This window comes from Lates calcarifer, linkage group LG17, assembly GCF_001640805.2.
Source record: "Lates calcarifer isolate ASB-BC8 linkage group LG17, TLL_Latcal_v3, whole genome shotgun sequence".
NCBI lineage: Eukaryota > Metazoa > Chordata > Actinopteri > Centropomidae > Lates > Lates calcarifer.
Genome location: NC_066849.1, coordinates 24,475,687 through 24,494,168, shown reverse-complemented (window position 1 = coordinate 24,494,168; position 18,482 = coordinate 24,475,687). Strand labels below are relative to the sequence as shown.

The window sequence follows — 18,482 nt, the reverse complement described above, 5'->3', positions numbered from 1 at the left end:
GGAAAAATGTTTGTTTTTATAATAATTCACCATACTGTTGCGGTGGGTCAGACGACATTGAAGTTGTACTTGAATTAGCTGATTCATCAGCTGCTTGGTTACCAGCTGACTGGTAAAATCCAATCACATATTTACGTGCATGTATACACTATGGCCTTATAACCTGACACTTCTCATTAATTACTCTGCTGATACACTCAACACCATTTGCTGCTGTAGCCTCCACTACAACTTCCTCCTATAGGTTATACTTCTGGAATTATTGATATTACTAAGATGTAATGCCCCCCCCCCCCCCCTCACACACACACACACACACACACACACACTCCCTCTCTCTCTCTGTATGTGTGCATTTGTATTTTAAGACGAACTGTTCCTGTTGCTCAGATTCTTTGAGAAATCTGAAAGAGCAGAGGCTTTTCAACCAAATCTAATGGTAAAACTATTTACTATAAATTGTTGCTTCTTTAATGAAATGTATTACTGAACTGAACACTTGCTTTTATTTCCCAATCAAAACCCTTTTTACCACTTTACACCATTTTAAATGAAACCATTTATATAAAATAGTGGCTATCTCTATTTTCTTTTGCTTTTCAGCAAAGCTGAAACACATATATGTATATATATATTTTTTTTTTCCCCAGGAAGACAATGAAAATAACATACATTTTTACCATTTAACCTTGTTTCAGCCTATTTAAGCAATTCAAACTCAGGGCAATTTTGTGAAACTGTGAAATACCGCACAGAAAAAAAAACTGTCAAAATGTTTTGGGTAGGTAAGCTTTGTTACAAAAGTAATTACATTATTGATTTGAGGCTGCCGTGAATATCACTACACCTCTGCTAATAGAAAGCAAGGGCAACGCAGAGAGAGAGAAAGCATGATTTACAGGAGGGTTTGCCGACATCAAGACTGCTGATCCCTTTTGTACTGTAATTTGTCATAACACTGTTGACAAGAGACTTCTCTCTACACATAAAACAAGGAAAGCCTGGAATCAGATTGTGTATATAATGGGGCAAACACACACTGTGCATACGCATTCAACACACACGCAAACAAATGGAAAAGAAGAGCCACCAGCTACGCTAAATCCTGGTCCTCATGACACAGGTGCTGTCTGTTGATGACATGCCTGCATGGGCTTTTTAAAATTATAATCACATACTGCAGCTGGGCCCAATGAATCACCAGATATGCATGAGTACACCACACATCCACATACAGTTAGCAGTAGTTAAATACTCAAACAGTTGTTTAGTTCATTGGACATCAGTGTAGCAGACTGGCTGAGTAAAAGAAATAGTAACACTGTCTAAACAAAACTAAAGTTGAACCAAACTATGTATGTATGCAAACCATGCATGTGAATCAGAATGTTGCATCTGATCTAATAGTTTTTGAGTAAAATGTTATAACAGACAGAAGTGCTGGTCAAAAATGTTCAGAATTAGAAAAGAATACATTTTACAATTACATGCAAGGGGTGGTGGTGAAAGTCCTGTGCCTTTCTGAAGACATCACGAGCTGTAATTGGTGATATTCTCTTTCAGTTAGAGGGGGGTGGGATGTGTTGTTTGTCTTAGGCCATATCTACAATGTAAGATAATACTGGAAATGCAATTTGATATAAAAATAAGTTGACCCATATGATGAAGAAGCAACACCTACTGAAACTGGTACGCAAGCTCTACCCAAATTATCTTAGCTCAGGCCATCTGGACAAAATATACTCAAAGACTCATGCAGAGTCTCTCTTTCATAAAAGCTGCTTCCATGGACCTCTGGCCCTGATAACTCCCCCATCACACTTGTCAGAAGCCATAAGCTCTGTGCTGGATGAAGTCCTCGTCACTGCCTTTGCTGCTGGTGATCAGGAGGAGGAGGCTGCTCTGCCTCTGTCCTGAAGACATGTTCAACCTCTGACTGGAGGACGATAGACAGACTTGTTTCTCCACCGCAGCTTTCTCATTGAACAAGCTGCTCAGGCATTCATGCACGAGAGAAAACTGCATTTTGATTGAAAATGGAGCTCATTCTACTCCCCTGCTATCTCTTGGTCTCTTGCGACACGTGTTTGTAAAAAATCTTAACCATAATAATTTCCAGACATTAATATATTGATTTATAAACAAACAAGACAATTACAGCAAGGATCAACAGTCCACACCTGCAACTGCATTCTACACTGTTAACCACAAGGTCAGATTTGATTTGGTTATGAATCAGGGAAGTGGAGAGACAGAGGGGAAGGGCTGGAATGTTCTTTGAATTTAAAGAAACACAGTGCCAACAATAAATGAAGTGTGACATGAACTAACTGTATCTAACTGTGTATTTTATATTTTTTAAATGTAATTATACTAGGGTGTAACAGTCAAACATTTATTTTTCTTTCTATTACTTGCACAGATTAAAATTGAGGGTATCCTAAAATCGCTTAAAATAACCCACTGTATGTGATTTCATGACAAGGGACATCTCACAGTCCTGCTACTATTATCTGTCCTCTCTTATTAGTGAAGGGTGGAAGTAGTGCAACTTTTTTTATACCAACCTCTCAGGAAGGAATTCTGTGTGCATTGTCTGGCATAAAAATCATGTTTCATTCCCTCTTGCCACAAACCATTAAAGCAGTCTTCCCAACAAGTTCTCCAAACTAAGCAACAAAACAAGTCGTTTATCAGAGGGCTTCATTGATCTGGTGTCCCTACCTTCGTTTGGTTTAGGCACAAAGACTACTTGGTTAAGGTTAGGAATCGATCGTGGTCATGGCTCAAAGAAAATAATGTTGACTGTAGGGAAACAGGAAGTCGACTGTTCCACATATATAAGTCGCATACTTTGCCGACCACTCTGACCTCATTAATAAGAGGTTTTATGGTGCCATAACCACCGTGCATCTGTATGTCATAATTCGCATAGACTCTAAGTTTCAATGAATACAAATAAAGGTTGTTTATGCCATTTTCAGAAGTGACCAATGATGTCACTTATTTAGGTGAGGTCAGAAATGTTGGTCAAAATGTTGGCTGGTTTTGACCTCACTTGGTCTTCATTAGGGCAAAACAGTGAAAAAAATCCTAGTTGTCCATTGAATATGTAAAATGACGTATATGTATATTAAAAATACTATGTGTTTGACCATCACAGGAATTGACCACCACCAACAGTCTTGTATTTAATATTAAACCATTTCCCGTGCCCCTACATTATTACCAACAATGTGACATATTAAAGCATTGTGTTTCATTGCACTACATTATGATATATTCCTTAATGCTCATTTCTTTTCTCTTCCCTTCATTGTTTCATGCGGTTGTATACCCATTCATTCCATCCCATTTTATAATCTCTTTTAAATGTGCTTTTCCATCTAAAGCGTAGCGCAATGGCAGTCATAAACACAAGACCGATAAAGCACAGTAGGCTCTGCTTCTACCAGATCCAAATGACATGATTACACAGTGCAGCACAGGTATTGTAATGTCATGCCTCTGCACCCCATCCTCTCCACAAACATGTTTGCATATAATTGAAACACTAATCACTCCATAATTACAAGAGATGACTCCTTACATCAAATGAAGTCAGTGGAATAGCCCGCGGACTGACAGGAGAAAAGAGAGGAGAAAACATGGGAGATGAGGCGTGATATAAAAGTTATGGCCCATGAAGAAGAAGAAAGGAGGAGCTGACATTTTGACTAATATGCTATTGTCTGCGGATATGGCTCGACTTCACACAAGAAAATGCAAAGCAAGAGCTTCTCCCGTTTGCAGGAAATGATTTTGAAACACCACATGCCTCTAAATTATTAAACGAAACATGCTTTTGTTCATTTTACACCTATTTCCACCTCTGATGCACTTGAAACAGCAGCAGCTGCACAAAAATATCTCTAATCTGAACTCATGCAGTCAGTGTGAACAGTCAGAACAGTCAATGAAGAAATGCTGTTAATTGCATACACCAAGGTGTGTTTGGTGAACAAGGAAACACGCAACCAGTCGAGAGCTTTAAAATGACATAAAAGCCCAAAAACTGTTCTGTGATTTGCAATCATCAGGAGAAGAGGAAGAATGAATGAATAGGTGTTTTTCAACAATACTCCACATTACACCACTGCCACAGAAAGCTGCAATTCTCCAGGCTTTTTCAATATGGCCTTTAATACAGTCCAGACAAAGGATTAGAGATTGTCAGTGTAAAATTAAACACTTTGTAACTTCTAATCTGAATTAAAAAAATACAGTAAAATGTAATATAATAAGAAATGGCTAAGTGCAGTTCCAGTGCTGTGGCAAGCCTGCAGGGGGGGGTAAAACCCTGGTTCCTCTGTACTCCAACTCCTCCAGTCCTCCCCCACATCCTCGACTCCCTCTCCCCTGCCCCCTGACGGGAAAGGCCAACTGAGCTCTGGAGAATATTTATGAGCGAGGGAGAGCAATTGGTTTGAGATCATTCGACAAGGGAGGAAGGGAAGGAGGGAGGGATGGTGACAGGGAGGGAAAGAAAAAGAGAGAAAATGTGAGATAGAGGTGGGGATGAAGCAGAGAGAGAGGTTAGATTTTAATGTTTTTATTTAACCTTCTTTAACCTGGTGGTTAATTAAAATTAATTTCTTATTGCTATTCCTCTTTCTCTGTGTGAGCTTGTACTGTACGTGTTACTGCATTTCTATACGACTGAGGACCAAAATCTGCATGAGTACTGAGGAAAGCTGTCCAGACTGAGGACATCTTGGCTGGTCCTCAGTTCTACAAGGGCCACTGTGGGCTTTGGACTCGGATTTAGGATCACGATACATAGGAGTGACAGCTCAAGAGCCAATAATAAGACTTTTACTGACCCATAAATGAGCATAATGTGTCAGCAAGAAGCAGAATGTTGTTGTTGATCAATACAAATGATTCAAAGATTACTCTGCTAGGATTTTTCTGGCTTTCAAAATTCATGAGTCTTTGGAACAAAATAAATAAATAAATAACAGTGTAGCCCATTGCAGTTTGAAGGTACTTCTGATCTCTTCAGTTCTCGGCTAACTGGCATCCTCGCCTGCTCAGCGATGGATGACAGTGCAACGGGGGCAAGATATTTAAAGCCTAAAAAGGCTTGTTTTTCAAGCCAAGGAAAGCAAATAACAATGCAGGAACATTATTTCATTTTAACATAGGAATATTTTACCTCTCTGCTGGAGTTCCTATTGGATTTTGTTCTAATTAGCCAGCTTGCTTTCATACTTCAGAGGAAACTGAAAAGGCCACTGTACCTCAAGGGGGAAAGAGTGTTATAGACTTGTCAAGTTTGCATTTCTGGACATTTGCTGATAGAGGTCAATAGAAGTCACACTGTAGGTTACTGAATGCTAAAAAGGCCTAGGGCTATAGTCTTGGAAATGAAAGTGGTCAGACATTGTCAGTGGGAGTTTTAGTGATGTAGAATTGTGAAACCTGTGTATGCAAATACCTATTAGATTTGCATGCATAGGGTGGGGTGCTGAAGCTGCAGGGGGGGAAAAAAGGGAAGGGAGAAAAGAGAGGTATGTAGACATCCTGAGAGAAAGAAAGAAGAAGCCAACAGGGAGCAAGTGAGAGAGGAGGTGATGGATGTGGGGAAGCCAACAGTGCTACATTCTCTATCTTTGCCTGGCATTGTCAACCCTGTCAGCGGCTAAATGCCAGTGTCAGTCAAACCTATGTTCAGCTGGCATCAGCCCCTCCACTGCACGGCTGTGGACACCCCGACAGCATCGCTCTCATCACAGTATCAAAACACTTACCTGGCACACACTCATTGCCACAAATACAGACACTCAAGTATGCACACCTGCTCACGCTCAGACATACAGTATCTTGTTAGGAAGCATATTGCCGATTTTGTCTGACATAATGTGGAATGATTGTTGACTTTGTCAAAGCAAGAACACCTGCCTTGTTTTAGCTACTGTGAAAAATGCATTTTGAAAAGGTTTCGTTATATCAGAAAAAATTCTCAACCTCTAAAGAACCACATCTCCCCGAAGTCAAAACAGGTACAAGTACAAAAAAAACCTCTTCCTGGCAATTTGTAAAATAAACATGTATATATAAGAGGATATATCCCTCATATGACCACACACACAGACCAAGATGTTATCTGTACAGTTATATACTGTGTGTGAGTCATGGTGTCTTAAACAGATACTGAAACACCACCTAGAAGAATTTTATCAGTCAGTTTAAATGCATCAGATGCATCTCTATACTGAACATAATAAAACTCAGGGGGATATACCAGCTCAAACAAACACCCACACTTGCATGCACACAGATGACTAACAGAAGAAAGAAAGAAAGCCTGCCAGGTGTAGTTGAGGTTTACAGTACAGTTTGCGTGTTTATATAAATGATTAAGTTTCTACAGGTAACTTGAGTATATGTGAAATGACAGAATTGTCATCCTCTTTTTTGAGATGCAAGATTCAGAATTACCAAGTTAGTTTCCATATATCTAACTGACAATGAAAGGGAAAACACAATATCCTGTGGATTGATACGTGGGACTTTGCATCTGCAATTCTTCTTTATTTCAACTTTCTTGTATCACAAAACTGAAGAAATATGTCATTGTAGCAAGCTTTCAAACAATATCCTGCTGCTTCTAAGCACACACCCACTATACTTCACACCACACACTTCTGAAGCCATCCTGTCTACCCACTGTCACACATCAACTGGCTCAGTCAGATATCTGTTACATCCCGCTGCTTTGCCCAAACCCTCCTGCGGTATCTTCACTTTGAGTTTCCACTGATATGCAGCATTTCTGTGGATTTGTATCGTACTCAAACCATATGTCTCTGCTGCCCACAAAAAAAGGAAGCAGGCAGTTGCACCCAAAGAAGCTTGCATCTATACAGAGCGTGTGCAGAGCTTTCATTTTTATGCAAAACTCCACTAAGTAATCTTCTCAACACTCATCCCACAGTTTGCCACCTACTAAATCTTCATCTTTTATAGTCTAAAGAAAAGTATTATGTGATCTCTTGCCTATACTTTTCTAAAGATCCTGCAAAAATCCTTCTTTTCCCCAAGCAGAGCCACAGGAATCAGAACCTAAATAATATAAAGCTTTGAGTAATTGCACATCTCTGCATTTGGTCCAATTTTGATTACAATTCCAATTTCACAACCTTCCCCACAGGCATCTCAGCTTTGCAGACAATGCAGACAGTTTTCCCTGACCCTGCTGTCCACTGTTTCTCACCTGTATATCTTGTACTTGGTGGTGAATCCTTGCTGGTAGCGTTCTGAGAAATCAACAAACTCCTGTGAGTGCTGAAAAGGACCCTTGTCCGACAGGAGCCAGCCAAGGGGCCCGGTGGAGCCACTGAAGCCAGCCCCGGCGTGGTCGGCCGCCCCGGCCCCTACTGACACCCAGCTCTGGAGCAGGCTTAGTGTTAACCACTTCCATAGAAACATGAGGGCCGTCAGTCTAATGGAGATGCACGGGCCACTCATGCTGCTTCCCCCGGCCCCGGTGACTCCTCATTCTCCCTGCACTCTGAATGAGTCCTGCTGAAAGGAGGAAGGAGAGGGAGAGGAGTTGGAGCAGAGTGGTCACACTAGAGAACAATAAGGTTGTAATTTTGTTTTGGGCGTGAGTGGGATAAAGATGAACTGAAAGACCTGCATTTGTCCAGTATTGCTGGGTCAGATCATGGCAGAGGGACACTATTTTAGAGGTTAGGCTGTCTACAGTTAAACACAATTTTATCTTTATCTTTTATATTTTGGATCTCATAATAGCCTTAATATTGACATATTTGAAGAGTAATTCGTTTTAGTTTTTCTTTTTTTTCTTTTCTTTTTTTTTTTTTTACCTTATTCTGTAAGTACTCTGATCCGTGACTGGTCGGAATTAGTCTCCGCAAAATCCCCTGATAGGACCGTGAAGTTGGGTTCGGCTCGGCGCACAGACGGGGCGGCATCGGAAAATGACTTTTCTCGTGAAGGACTTTCGCCACAAATGCAAACAGACGCACAATTAGGGGCCGCGCAGCTTGAGCGAAACAGAAGATGACATCCAACCTCCTCAGAGCGCTCTCCTATCTTCTTTTTCACAATGGCATATTTCCAGCGGAGAGCCTCCGACGATGCACTCTGGATGTGTGTAGGTACTGTAAGTCCAATCCAACGGAATGAGTCGCAGCAGACACGATGCTTTCAAGAGCGCACGGAGTCAAACCTTCCAGGTAGACTAATTATCTAAAGACACGGGTATGTTTTGGATTTTGTGAATGCACAGGTACCAAACGGCCACCCTGCGTATGAGAAGCCTCGCTTATAGCTGCTGTCCTCTAACTCATTTCTGCTCTTGATTGGAGAGACGCGCTCGGGGCGCAAACAGGGCGCACGGAGAGCCGCCGACGGTGCCTTGACTCCCAGCGCACGGAATGTGTGAATGGCATTCGCGGCGCTCTCTCCCTCCCTCCTGTACCACACCGCCGCAATTTAATTTATTCCAGCAGCGAGCACACTCCCGGTTGGCTGGGACGTAACTGGAGGAAGTGAGAGTAGGAGGTGTTCTGATGGGGGGCAGGCTGGATGAGGCGATGGTCAGAGGATGCTGATGTGCTGGAGTCAGATGCCTCGTTTTAGAAAACCAATAGAAGTCACCTGCAGTTTAGATTAATGCATATTAAAAGACACGGTGGAGAGAAAGAGGGGAACAGGAGAAAATCTAAAAACTAAGACATGTCAACTTTAATTACTGGACTGCTCTCAGATTTACAGTCCTTTTAAATGGTAATTTTTTAATTGTCCTTGTATATTTCCCCATTGTGGGACTAATAAAGGATTATCTTATCTTTACCTTTTAACAGTGTCATTCTGATAATACAAGTAAAGTGGCACAGTACCTTTTCTAATAACAAATCAAGCAAAAATAAAACCAGTCTTATCAAGAAAACTACTCTTGGAATTCAAAAGATATTTGGGAAAAGTTGAATTATGTAAAAAAAAAGAGAGAGAGAATCAGTCATCACAATGAAATTTGATGTAATAAAATTAATAATCTAACACGCTACTCAATAAATGTAAATTGTTAAAATCGATCTTATCTTAGTGTAAATGAATCCTGAAAAAGTTTCAGATCATCTGAATAATGACTTTAATGATGGTTGTAGGTTGTGGTGATGGTGATAATGATGATGATGATCATGAGAGGGAGAGGGTGTATCCAGCCCCCTGCAGTTATTCTTGTTATCTTCTTTGCCCTCTTCCTCCCTCTCCTGCAGAATAATCATCACTTTCACCATCAGCAAACTTAATTAGATCTGCTCTATCCCCGCTCTATCCGAGCGCTTGTGCGTCGGACACTGAGCGTGGATCAGAGAGGCAGAGAGAGCAGGCGAACAGAGGGAGGGATATGTGCTGCCTTTCAGCTTTTCTGTAGACGTTCAAAGGAAGGTTTTATACAGGGATTGGATTAGAGAAATGAACACCATTGAGTCATGAGATTCACTGGCTCCCAAACTCAAAGAGAAGCTGAAATCCTGTGGCACAGCAACTTGCAGAATCTGGAGTGAAAGAATGAGTTGATTTGTCACAGTTTCATCATCATGTGTTGGGATTGGGTGCCTTTTTCCTCTGACCCTGCCTTGCAGCTATGATGACTTCTGAAGGGCAACTACCTAATAGGAACAGACATTCTTTGGTCTGTAGTGTTGTTTCTGGATAAGGGTCTTTCCACCTGCCTGTTTTTAAGCTGCACTGTAGCTGGCCATTTACAGTTTGTCTGCAAATCGCAGGTTAAACTTTTTTTTTTTTAAGTTTTGAATAAAAGATGAATTTAGTGGAGCGAATGTCATGGCTCATTACTTTCCTGGATTCACATTGCATTTTAGGCAGTTTTTAGAACATTGTTTCAGGTTTCAGAGCCCCAAAACTCAATATAAGCAGAGTGGAAAGAAGTCCCTACAGCTTATGTGTGCAAGAGCAGATATGTTCGTGTGTGTACTGGAATGTGCACACAGCAAGTGTGTTTGTTTATTTCTTTTTAGGAGAGATGGGCAAGGCAAAACAGAATTGATTGCCAATTGATAGAACATAAGGATGTGCATGTGAAACCACATGTAAACGAAGCACATGAAGGAAAAAATCAAAGAGGAATGTCGCAGAGAAGGGCTCATTATAGCTCCAGAAAAGGTGCAGGAAATGTGTAGGTCACAGTGGTTGAGCAGTGACCTATAACAAGGAGTCATTCTCATGCTCTTTGAGGCCACTGTCACCAAAGACTGCACAAGCGGAACCTTGGCAACTGCATTCAGCCAGACGTCCTCCTGCAGAGGTTTTTAATTTTGTTAGCCATAAAGAAATGGTACTTGGAATTTCTGCAGTATTACTACCAGTACTATGCAGCAATAGCAACTAAATTTAGCTTAAATTGAGTTATGTAAATATTTTTACCATGTTGCTCCTATTATATCCAGGGTTATGATCATGATTTTTATTTTACTTGTTTCTTAAAATTACACAAGAATACCTTAAACTTGCAATAAAATTGCGTCAAGCATATCCTGCAGCCAACCACATTCCTGTGGTGGAAAGTAACAACTATATTTCCTTGAGCAAAACCCTCATGTTCTAATGAATATGTTTATGTGAACAATAGGTCAAGTTACTGTACATTATGTGTGATGAGTCCCTAAAGAATTATCACCCAACTCTTCAGTTCTCCTCAGCTGTACTGAGCTTTTTGGTGTCTTTCACCTCATTGTTTTGTTTTTTTGCTAAATTTTACTGTTTTCTGCAGTTGCAGCACATAGGTAAATTAAGTCATGCACTTTGTACACCCACCAACCACTTCTTTGTGGGTCCCCTGTTGTTAATAGATGTAGTGCATCATACATTCAAGAAAAAAACACTCCCTGTGAATGCAGTCTACCTAGCAATAATGCTGCCACCACAACGCAACTGGGAAAGTGGTCTAACACTATGTGAACATAGTTTCTAGCAGACAAGGTTGAGTGTGCACAATTGTAATTGTGAATATTTGTAATTGTAATGTAAGTATTTCCAAGTTGCTCCTTTTTTCTTGAATAAACGATGTGAATACTTTTTCAACCATGATTAAATTCACAAAATAGTATACATGAAAATAGGCACATAAAACAAAATCTGGGCTACATCCAGCCTTCACCATCATCAAAGACTTACCAGTAACCCACTATTTTTCTTTTATTTTGGGTCTGTATAGCCTGTCCCAGCATGCATTAGGGCAGCAGGCAAGAAAACATCCCGAGCAGGCCATCATTCCATCACAGCAAACACAGATAAAGAGACATCGATATTCATATTCACACATGCCGACAGTTCAGGTGCCTCAGTCCACCTGACTTGAATTTTTTGCAGAAGCAGACAGAACTGGCATGCAGCATCAAACAGACAGAGCAGAGGTGTGGAATCTAGCATTCTTCTTAGTGTTAAGCAACGCTGTGCACTACCGTGCTGCCATGCTGTCCAACAATCATTACGCACAGCAAAATAATAACAACCTGCAAATGGTCTTGTGTCGACAAACAGCTGGTACACAGACCTCCGGCTGAGGTCTCGTCTCTGCGTGAGCGTATGTAACCTCAATGAGATGTGGAGACGACCACGGCAGTCGCATTTACTCAGCACTGAGACAGATAGTCATTAGGGGAGGTAAACATTCACTTAAGCCTGAGCGTGCTCATTGATGCCACTCAAGGGTCTTTGTGAGGAGTGATCAGGGAACAGAGTGAAGCTGAGGTTTTAATTAGCCTGAAAACCTGACAGCCTTTGTCAGTGCTTTGTCACAGCAGTGTTAGCTTTACTTGTTTTTTCCTCGTGTGCTATACAGGATGGGAAAAATCGTGTGTTTCCTTGACACTTCCAGATGCTAGATGAAGTACGCGCCTCATTGTACTCTTTGCAGAGGTGTTTATGCTCAAAAATAAATCTTCAAAGTTATCGCTGCCTATGAGCTTTGATGGATAAGACATTGTATCTTTTTTGTTTGGATAAGTAGCACTAAGTGGTACAGGATGCCAGTTAACTGCCTCTGTGTGTCTATAAATTATAAATTGCTCCCAGTCAATTGTGAAAAAAGTGAATCATCCTCTTTAATGTTGTCCACAGTACATATCTCAGCAGGGTCAGAGGCATACATAATGTGGTGATTAAAGAAGCCAATAGCCTGACAAAGCTTTAATCAGAATATGCATTACTTATTGCTCATTTGGGTCACAAAACTCGCCATTAATCAACTTAGGGAAATGCTGAGCCTCCTGTCCAGTGCTACAGCTGTGTCATCATCATGCTTTTTTTCTAGTTTTACAGGATTGCACAAGTATTCAAGTTTCTTTTTTTAAATAAATACCATGTTTCTAATTAACTGCCTGGTTCACTGTGAGGTATTCTGCTTGAGATACACCATTGTATTGTGCACATAAAACAGAGTCAATAGGAGACAGATCCGTGCTGTAATGCTGTTTCAAGGCTTATCAGTAGATGTTGGCTATGGCTTCAGAGCGTTATTGTTCTCTTTAATTTCTTTAGTGTGTGTACCGCTCTTGTAGTTCATTATTTCTAAAGGTTGGATATGTGTGAAAATTCTATGAGTTCAGTCGTGAAAAGCAAGTTGGCATTCTGCTACATGAAAGTACATAAACAACACAAATATCTGCAAGTACAAACTCACCTGCCATCACACCATCCTGTAAACTAATTATATAGTATGTAATAATCTATTGTACAGTATAGAAATATGCAGTTTGTATGATAGGTTTCCAACTGGACCTGTTTCTGTTGTTATATCATGTACAAGTTTCATATTTATTTATATTTGTTATAATTATTTATTTATACATTATCTTGTGTTGTATGCTTGCTTTACATTCACCATTACCCATTAATGCAAATTGAGAATTTTTGAAGCAAGAGAGAGAGAGAGATGGCAAGAAAGAAACAGAATGAAATAATAAAATGTGTCAGCCTATCCACAGAGGGAGAAGCTCATACCTCTCCTTACAGCCTCCCCAGATGCTCAGCCTCCCTGTGTTGTTGCCTCTCTTATTGAACGATTCTGACATTCACATAGTCAGTCAAGAATGCAGTGACAGCCGGTGTGTTTGTGTGCACTCGTGCATATGTGCGTGTGTATATGATATGATAAGGAGCCTGTGTGAAATCATTCCTGGCTGTTAAGGCTGGTAGACTTTTCACCTCATCAGGGAGTTGAGTTCATTTGCAGGAGCAAAATTGTTATTTGCAAATGTGGCCACTCCAGTTGAAAAACCATTAACTTCAGAGATTGAAATATATACTGTGTTGCATAGTAAAGAGTAAACATTATTGCATTTTTATTGAGTGGAAAAACACTGGGCTAACAAGCAGATGGCAAATTCAAATCTGTCTGGATTTTAAGATGTTGTGCCGTTACTATATTCCTACTTTCTTGTCAGTTATTCTGAGTATAATAGGGAGGCAGGTATTGACTCAATCATCCCAGTTGCTGAAATGATGTTGTTTCACCCACTAACAGTGTGTATAGAGAGGGTGTAAGGAGCTCAGGACACACATATTTCTAATTCTGCTACATGCAGATCATAAGCATGTCATAATAACACCAAATCAATAGTTTATAACATAAATACAGTAAAACACCAAATCACAATGGGTCAGCACATGCATATACATCACATGAAACCTTAAAAGAAGTATGATGTACATTTGATGACTAATGCTGCTTTGAAGGAATGTGGAAAAAATCTGACATTTCTCCTTTACACAACTGTTATCCTGCCATGGACTGCAGCATTAGTTAGCATTGGGTCAGTTCTATTTGCTGACTCATAAGGCTGTGTTATGTAATCTTGTTGGTTGTTAATTACTCTGTATCATATTTTTTATTACTGAGTGTGTGAGATGCAGCCTTTTTGACAACATTTCATGATGGAGAAAGAAAGAGGGTATCTTATATAATCATAGTCAGTCTTGAAAAGTTAAAGCAAGCACCAAATTAACCACTATGACGCAACTGATTTCCCATTCACTTTCACCTGATGCTGATTCATAATAGTTCATGGTATATTTATCTGATCGTTCAACTGGTGTGTGTATATATGTTAAGAAGGAACACATTACTTACTTATCTCCCTGATTAGCATAATAGCACACTTTTTTTAGCTTAGCAACCAGTTTCGCTTTTGTCCAGCTGGGCTGAATGTAGTTAAGGGTCTCATAAAACATGGTAAGAATGCTTATCTGACCAAACCGATTGCTTGGCTGGCACTACCCATTGTATAAACCTTGTTAGTGTTATGTTTTCCTTCCTCTTCTGTTTTTACCTCTTCAGAGTTGTTCCCCCTTGATGCTGGTCTGCATTTGCAGGGGGGCCAAGGACGATTCATTCCCTCCGGGGAAACAAAAGCAAACAATTCACCAGTGATAGAGAGACTTTTTCCAGAATAAAACCCAGTGTTAGCAGGACATTGTCTCGGTTTATAGAGAACATAGGTCAGGGATAGAAAGTACCCAGCCCCTGCCTGCAGCGACTGGCTGCTGATAAATGACCTTAGCCAACAGCCTCCAGTCTTGTGCAGTGTCCAGCTGAAATGCCCTGAGAGCTCTGCTCCAATCCTCTCCATTCAGTGCACATATTGTATACAAGCCTGATTGGACTGCCATTGCTCACTCAGTGTAAGTGTAACTGTCATCAGTGTATGCAAATAGCCCAAATGGCTTAGTAGTATCAGTCTGTTTTGACTTGTGCTCTTCCAACAAGAGACACTGAATCCCAGACATAAATGTCTTTTTTACTAAAGAAATAGTAAACCTTAAAATTGACCTCCTGTAACAGTTAGCTTAAGCTTACTAGCGGCTCTGGGAGGTGCACCTGACCACAGCCGTGCCTTGACCAAAATGATAATGTTAGCATGCTAATATCGTCATGGCAAGCCTGTTAGCATGCTTTGCAAATAACAGATGTTTAGTAGATGTGTTTACAGTGTTCACCATCTTCATTTAGTCGGGAGAAAAACAGCACCTAATGAACCTTGTTTGTGATTCCCTGATTTTTCATGTTGCATCCCCACCTCATTCAAAGCTTTCAATTAGTATTGCTATCTTTCAAAAGACACTTAAATGGCATTCAACAGTTTCAATAACTGAATTTTCTGTATTTCAATTTAAGCCCTTCAGTGAGAACATTAAAATATTGGTTACAAAATACTAATACATATTTACTCGCTTGGTAGTGATAGTAGTCAAAATAAATGCCAAGGAAGCTACTGTTGTCTCAGGATTTTATTATTTCTGACTAATAAGTATGATGTATTTATAGCTTTAAAAGTTGGAAGTATGTGCTCACAAAAAGGGCATGAAGACAGCAGCAGCACTTTTCCATGTGCTGCAGGGCCATAAGAGCACTGTGAGTGAGAAAAATCTAGGAGATAATGAGGTAAATATTGGACTTTTGAATAGTTGGATTGTGCTGCACAAGATGTTTGCAGTAATTTTATGGTCACTGTTTGCTCACATTAGATCTCAAATGACCTCGTTATAGGTCACCACTGTTTTGGGAAGAAGCTGCACCAGCTAACTCGTTATGTTATAATGACATGCAAACTTTTTCTGGGTAGAAAAGAAGATTTTCATTTTTGGGTAAATTAATAACTGTCCTTGATAGCTTTGAATTTAACCTTCTCTTCTCTTCTTTTCTCTTCTCTTCTCTCACTAATTCTGTTCTGTAGCCACCCTAATATAATAATTTCAAAATTCCTGAGACTATTACCTTAACAAATTGTGGGTATTGCTCAGTCATTCGCTGCAGGCTATATTTGAGATAATGCGGTGGCTGAGGTTGGAAATGTATCAGAATCTTAATAGAATGGAAACATGGACTTATCGAGTTTTTTCTGCATAGTACTACATCCTCAAGCTGTAACTACTGCAAAAAATATCAGCACATCTTTTGTGTCCTCCTCCAACTTGTCTCATATAATGTTCATCATTTATAGCCTTGTATATCTGGCAGTTTTTATGTTGCGTGCATCAAGTTACAAAGACAAATTCCTGGCAGAGTGATATTTATGAACTGGGTTTTCATTCTGCTTCTCATATGGAACTACATAATACCATCGTTTTATCAGAGACCATATGTCCCTGCAATACTGAAATTACACAGCAGTGAGATTTTAAACAGCAGACAACAGACTGCAGTGAGATTTAATAGAATGACTGCAGATGGATGAATGTTTAGAGCTAATGCAGCAGTAAGACTGACTGAACTGGTTAAATATAGTATATTCAGCGTGTATGTGGCAGTTTGTGTGACAGACTGTGTGTACGTGTGTGTGTGTGTTTGGCTGTGAGGCATGGCCAGATGCTGTTTGGGACATGCTCTCAGGAGAATAAAAGGCTTGGCTCTATAAGACCTCATCAGCTGCCATCAACACTGGGACAGTAGAGAGAAAACCAAATTACATGTGATCGCAAACACTTACAGAATAAATGGAATGTTGTGATCTGAGGGTGTTTCTGGAAAATGACTGACGCGAAGGGGGAGACTGCAGAACCTGAGCTGTCACAACTTAGACCAGGGAGAAATAAAAAAAAAAAAAAGAAAATCATACGAAGTGGTGAGGGGTTGTTAGAAAAATGTTGTATTTGTTGGGCCACACACACACACACACACACACACACACACTATGGTGCAGTGGAGTGTGAATTCACCTAAAGTCATTTTGTGCAGTAGAATCTAATTTGAGGTTAATATAAAGTATTCATCATTGTAAATGGTATCATGTGGATGCACATTATAAGTGCAAAGGGTATTTTAAGAGGAAATGTGAATTCTTTTCTAAAAGTAGAATTATTTTTTTCCCCTTACTGGTGGTTATTTATCTTATGATATTCAGTGACTGAAGGTCATGTTTTCCACACCTTTTTATTTTATGCCGCATCATTACCCACAAAGCACACACTTGCTGTATCCTTGGACTGGGTGATTAGCCATGTTTAAAATGCATAAAAAAATTGCACTTTGAACATTTTGTTTTTAACCACGCTCACCTTCCCTGCTTCAGGCTTTATTTACTAAAGGTCTTGTCCATGTCTTTCCTTTATTAGTATTTTTGGTTGTTTCTTGACTTTCATGGGAAATGTCTGAAGAGCTAGACTTGAAAATCCTGATGTTTTCATACACAGTAATAATCCAAAAGAGCAATTCAGGTGAGCATCAAGATTCAGGATTCAGATTCATTTATTTTCTCCTAAGAGGAAAAATGTTTTGGTCATACTGCTGCCAAATAAACTGATGAAGCATAAAACAACATGTAATACCACCACTCACAGCCCATAAAGAAACATTTTCTGTGTTTTTTTGAATGTTAATGGATGCAGCTCTGCAGTGCGACCAGCAGATGTTTTGACACCCTTCCAGCTCCTTCCCCAGCCTTAATATTCTCACAAGGGTCCTCTCCTGGTTTTATTTTTAACTGGCATGAATAAATTAATTACTTGAGAAGGAGCAACAAATGAAGCTCCTCTGTGAAAATAATGGCATCACACGCACCGTACTGCTTTGACCCAGTGAAGCACTCTCAAAATCTAACACACACATACAAATAAACACACAAAAACATGCACCTGCTCATAAATCTCTATCCCATAGGGACCTACTGTAGCTAATTGCGGTCATGTAACTTGTGTGTAGCTACATTGTTTAGCCTGAAAATGATCAGTGCGTAGCGGGCAGCAATGTCACCGACATTGCTTCCAGATTTATATCCAAAGGCACCAACTACTTTAAGCAAGCAAGCTAGTTTAAGGGCCAGTGCTTTTGATAAATCTGAATATATCAGCTTGGTTAATAGACTCCACACTACTGGCTCATTTGGGAAAGGTGTACACCAGTTTGCCAACTCCATGTTACCTAAAACTGATTGCGTCCTGTGCTTGGTCTTCCTCTTCCTTGCCCCATATTAGAGCATGCCCCAGGGTTCTATACTGGGCCCATTATCATTATTTATGTAAATTTTCTTTGTTATATACACTTTACCATTTTTATGATGATGATTCTGTTCTCTATTGCTCTTCTCCATCAGTAGTACAAACCTTTGATTTCCTGCAGTCTGGTTTTCATGTAGTTCATCTCCTTTTAAATCAAATTAAGTTGGTAATCCACGCTGAACTTATTTTAAGTTTCCTCTTTTGGAATAAATCCTGTTTCTCCAGGTGAGGAAGCACCTGGAATTGATCTGTTCCTCATAAATAGCCCTGCCCAGAGTCTAAAGATTCTAAATGCATTGCATTTTATTTCCAGTTATAGTTGTTGGTCCATTGTTGTTTGTTTTCTGTCATTGTTTACATTGATTGAATTATATATATATAAAACTCTCAGGAAAAGAATAGCTTTATATGTAATTTAATTTAAATCATTTATATGTAATTTTATGTTATGT

General features: G+C 39.8%; 1 protein-coding gene across 1 annotated transcript in view; it reads right to left on the bottom strand.

Moving 5' to 3' along the window:
- Positions 1–8,703, bottom strand: part of brinp3a.1 (bone morphogenetic protein/retinoic acid inducible neural-specific 3a, tandem duplicate 1) — a 42,182-nt gene extending 33,479 nt beyond the window's left edge. Inside the window, 2 exon segments of the mRNA XM_018670939.2 lie at positions 7,259–7,569; positions 7,875–8,703. Of these exon segments, the coding sequence (XP_018526455.1) occupies positions 7,259–7,512 (254 nt within the window). The 5' untranslated portion in view covers positions 7,513–7,569; positions 7,875–8,703.
- Positions 8,704–18,482: the final 9,779 nt, after the last annotated feature.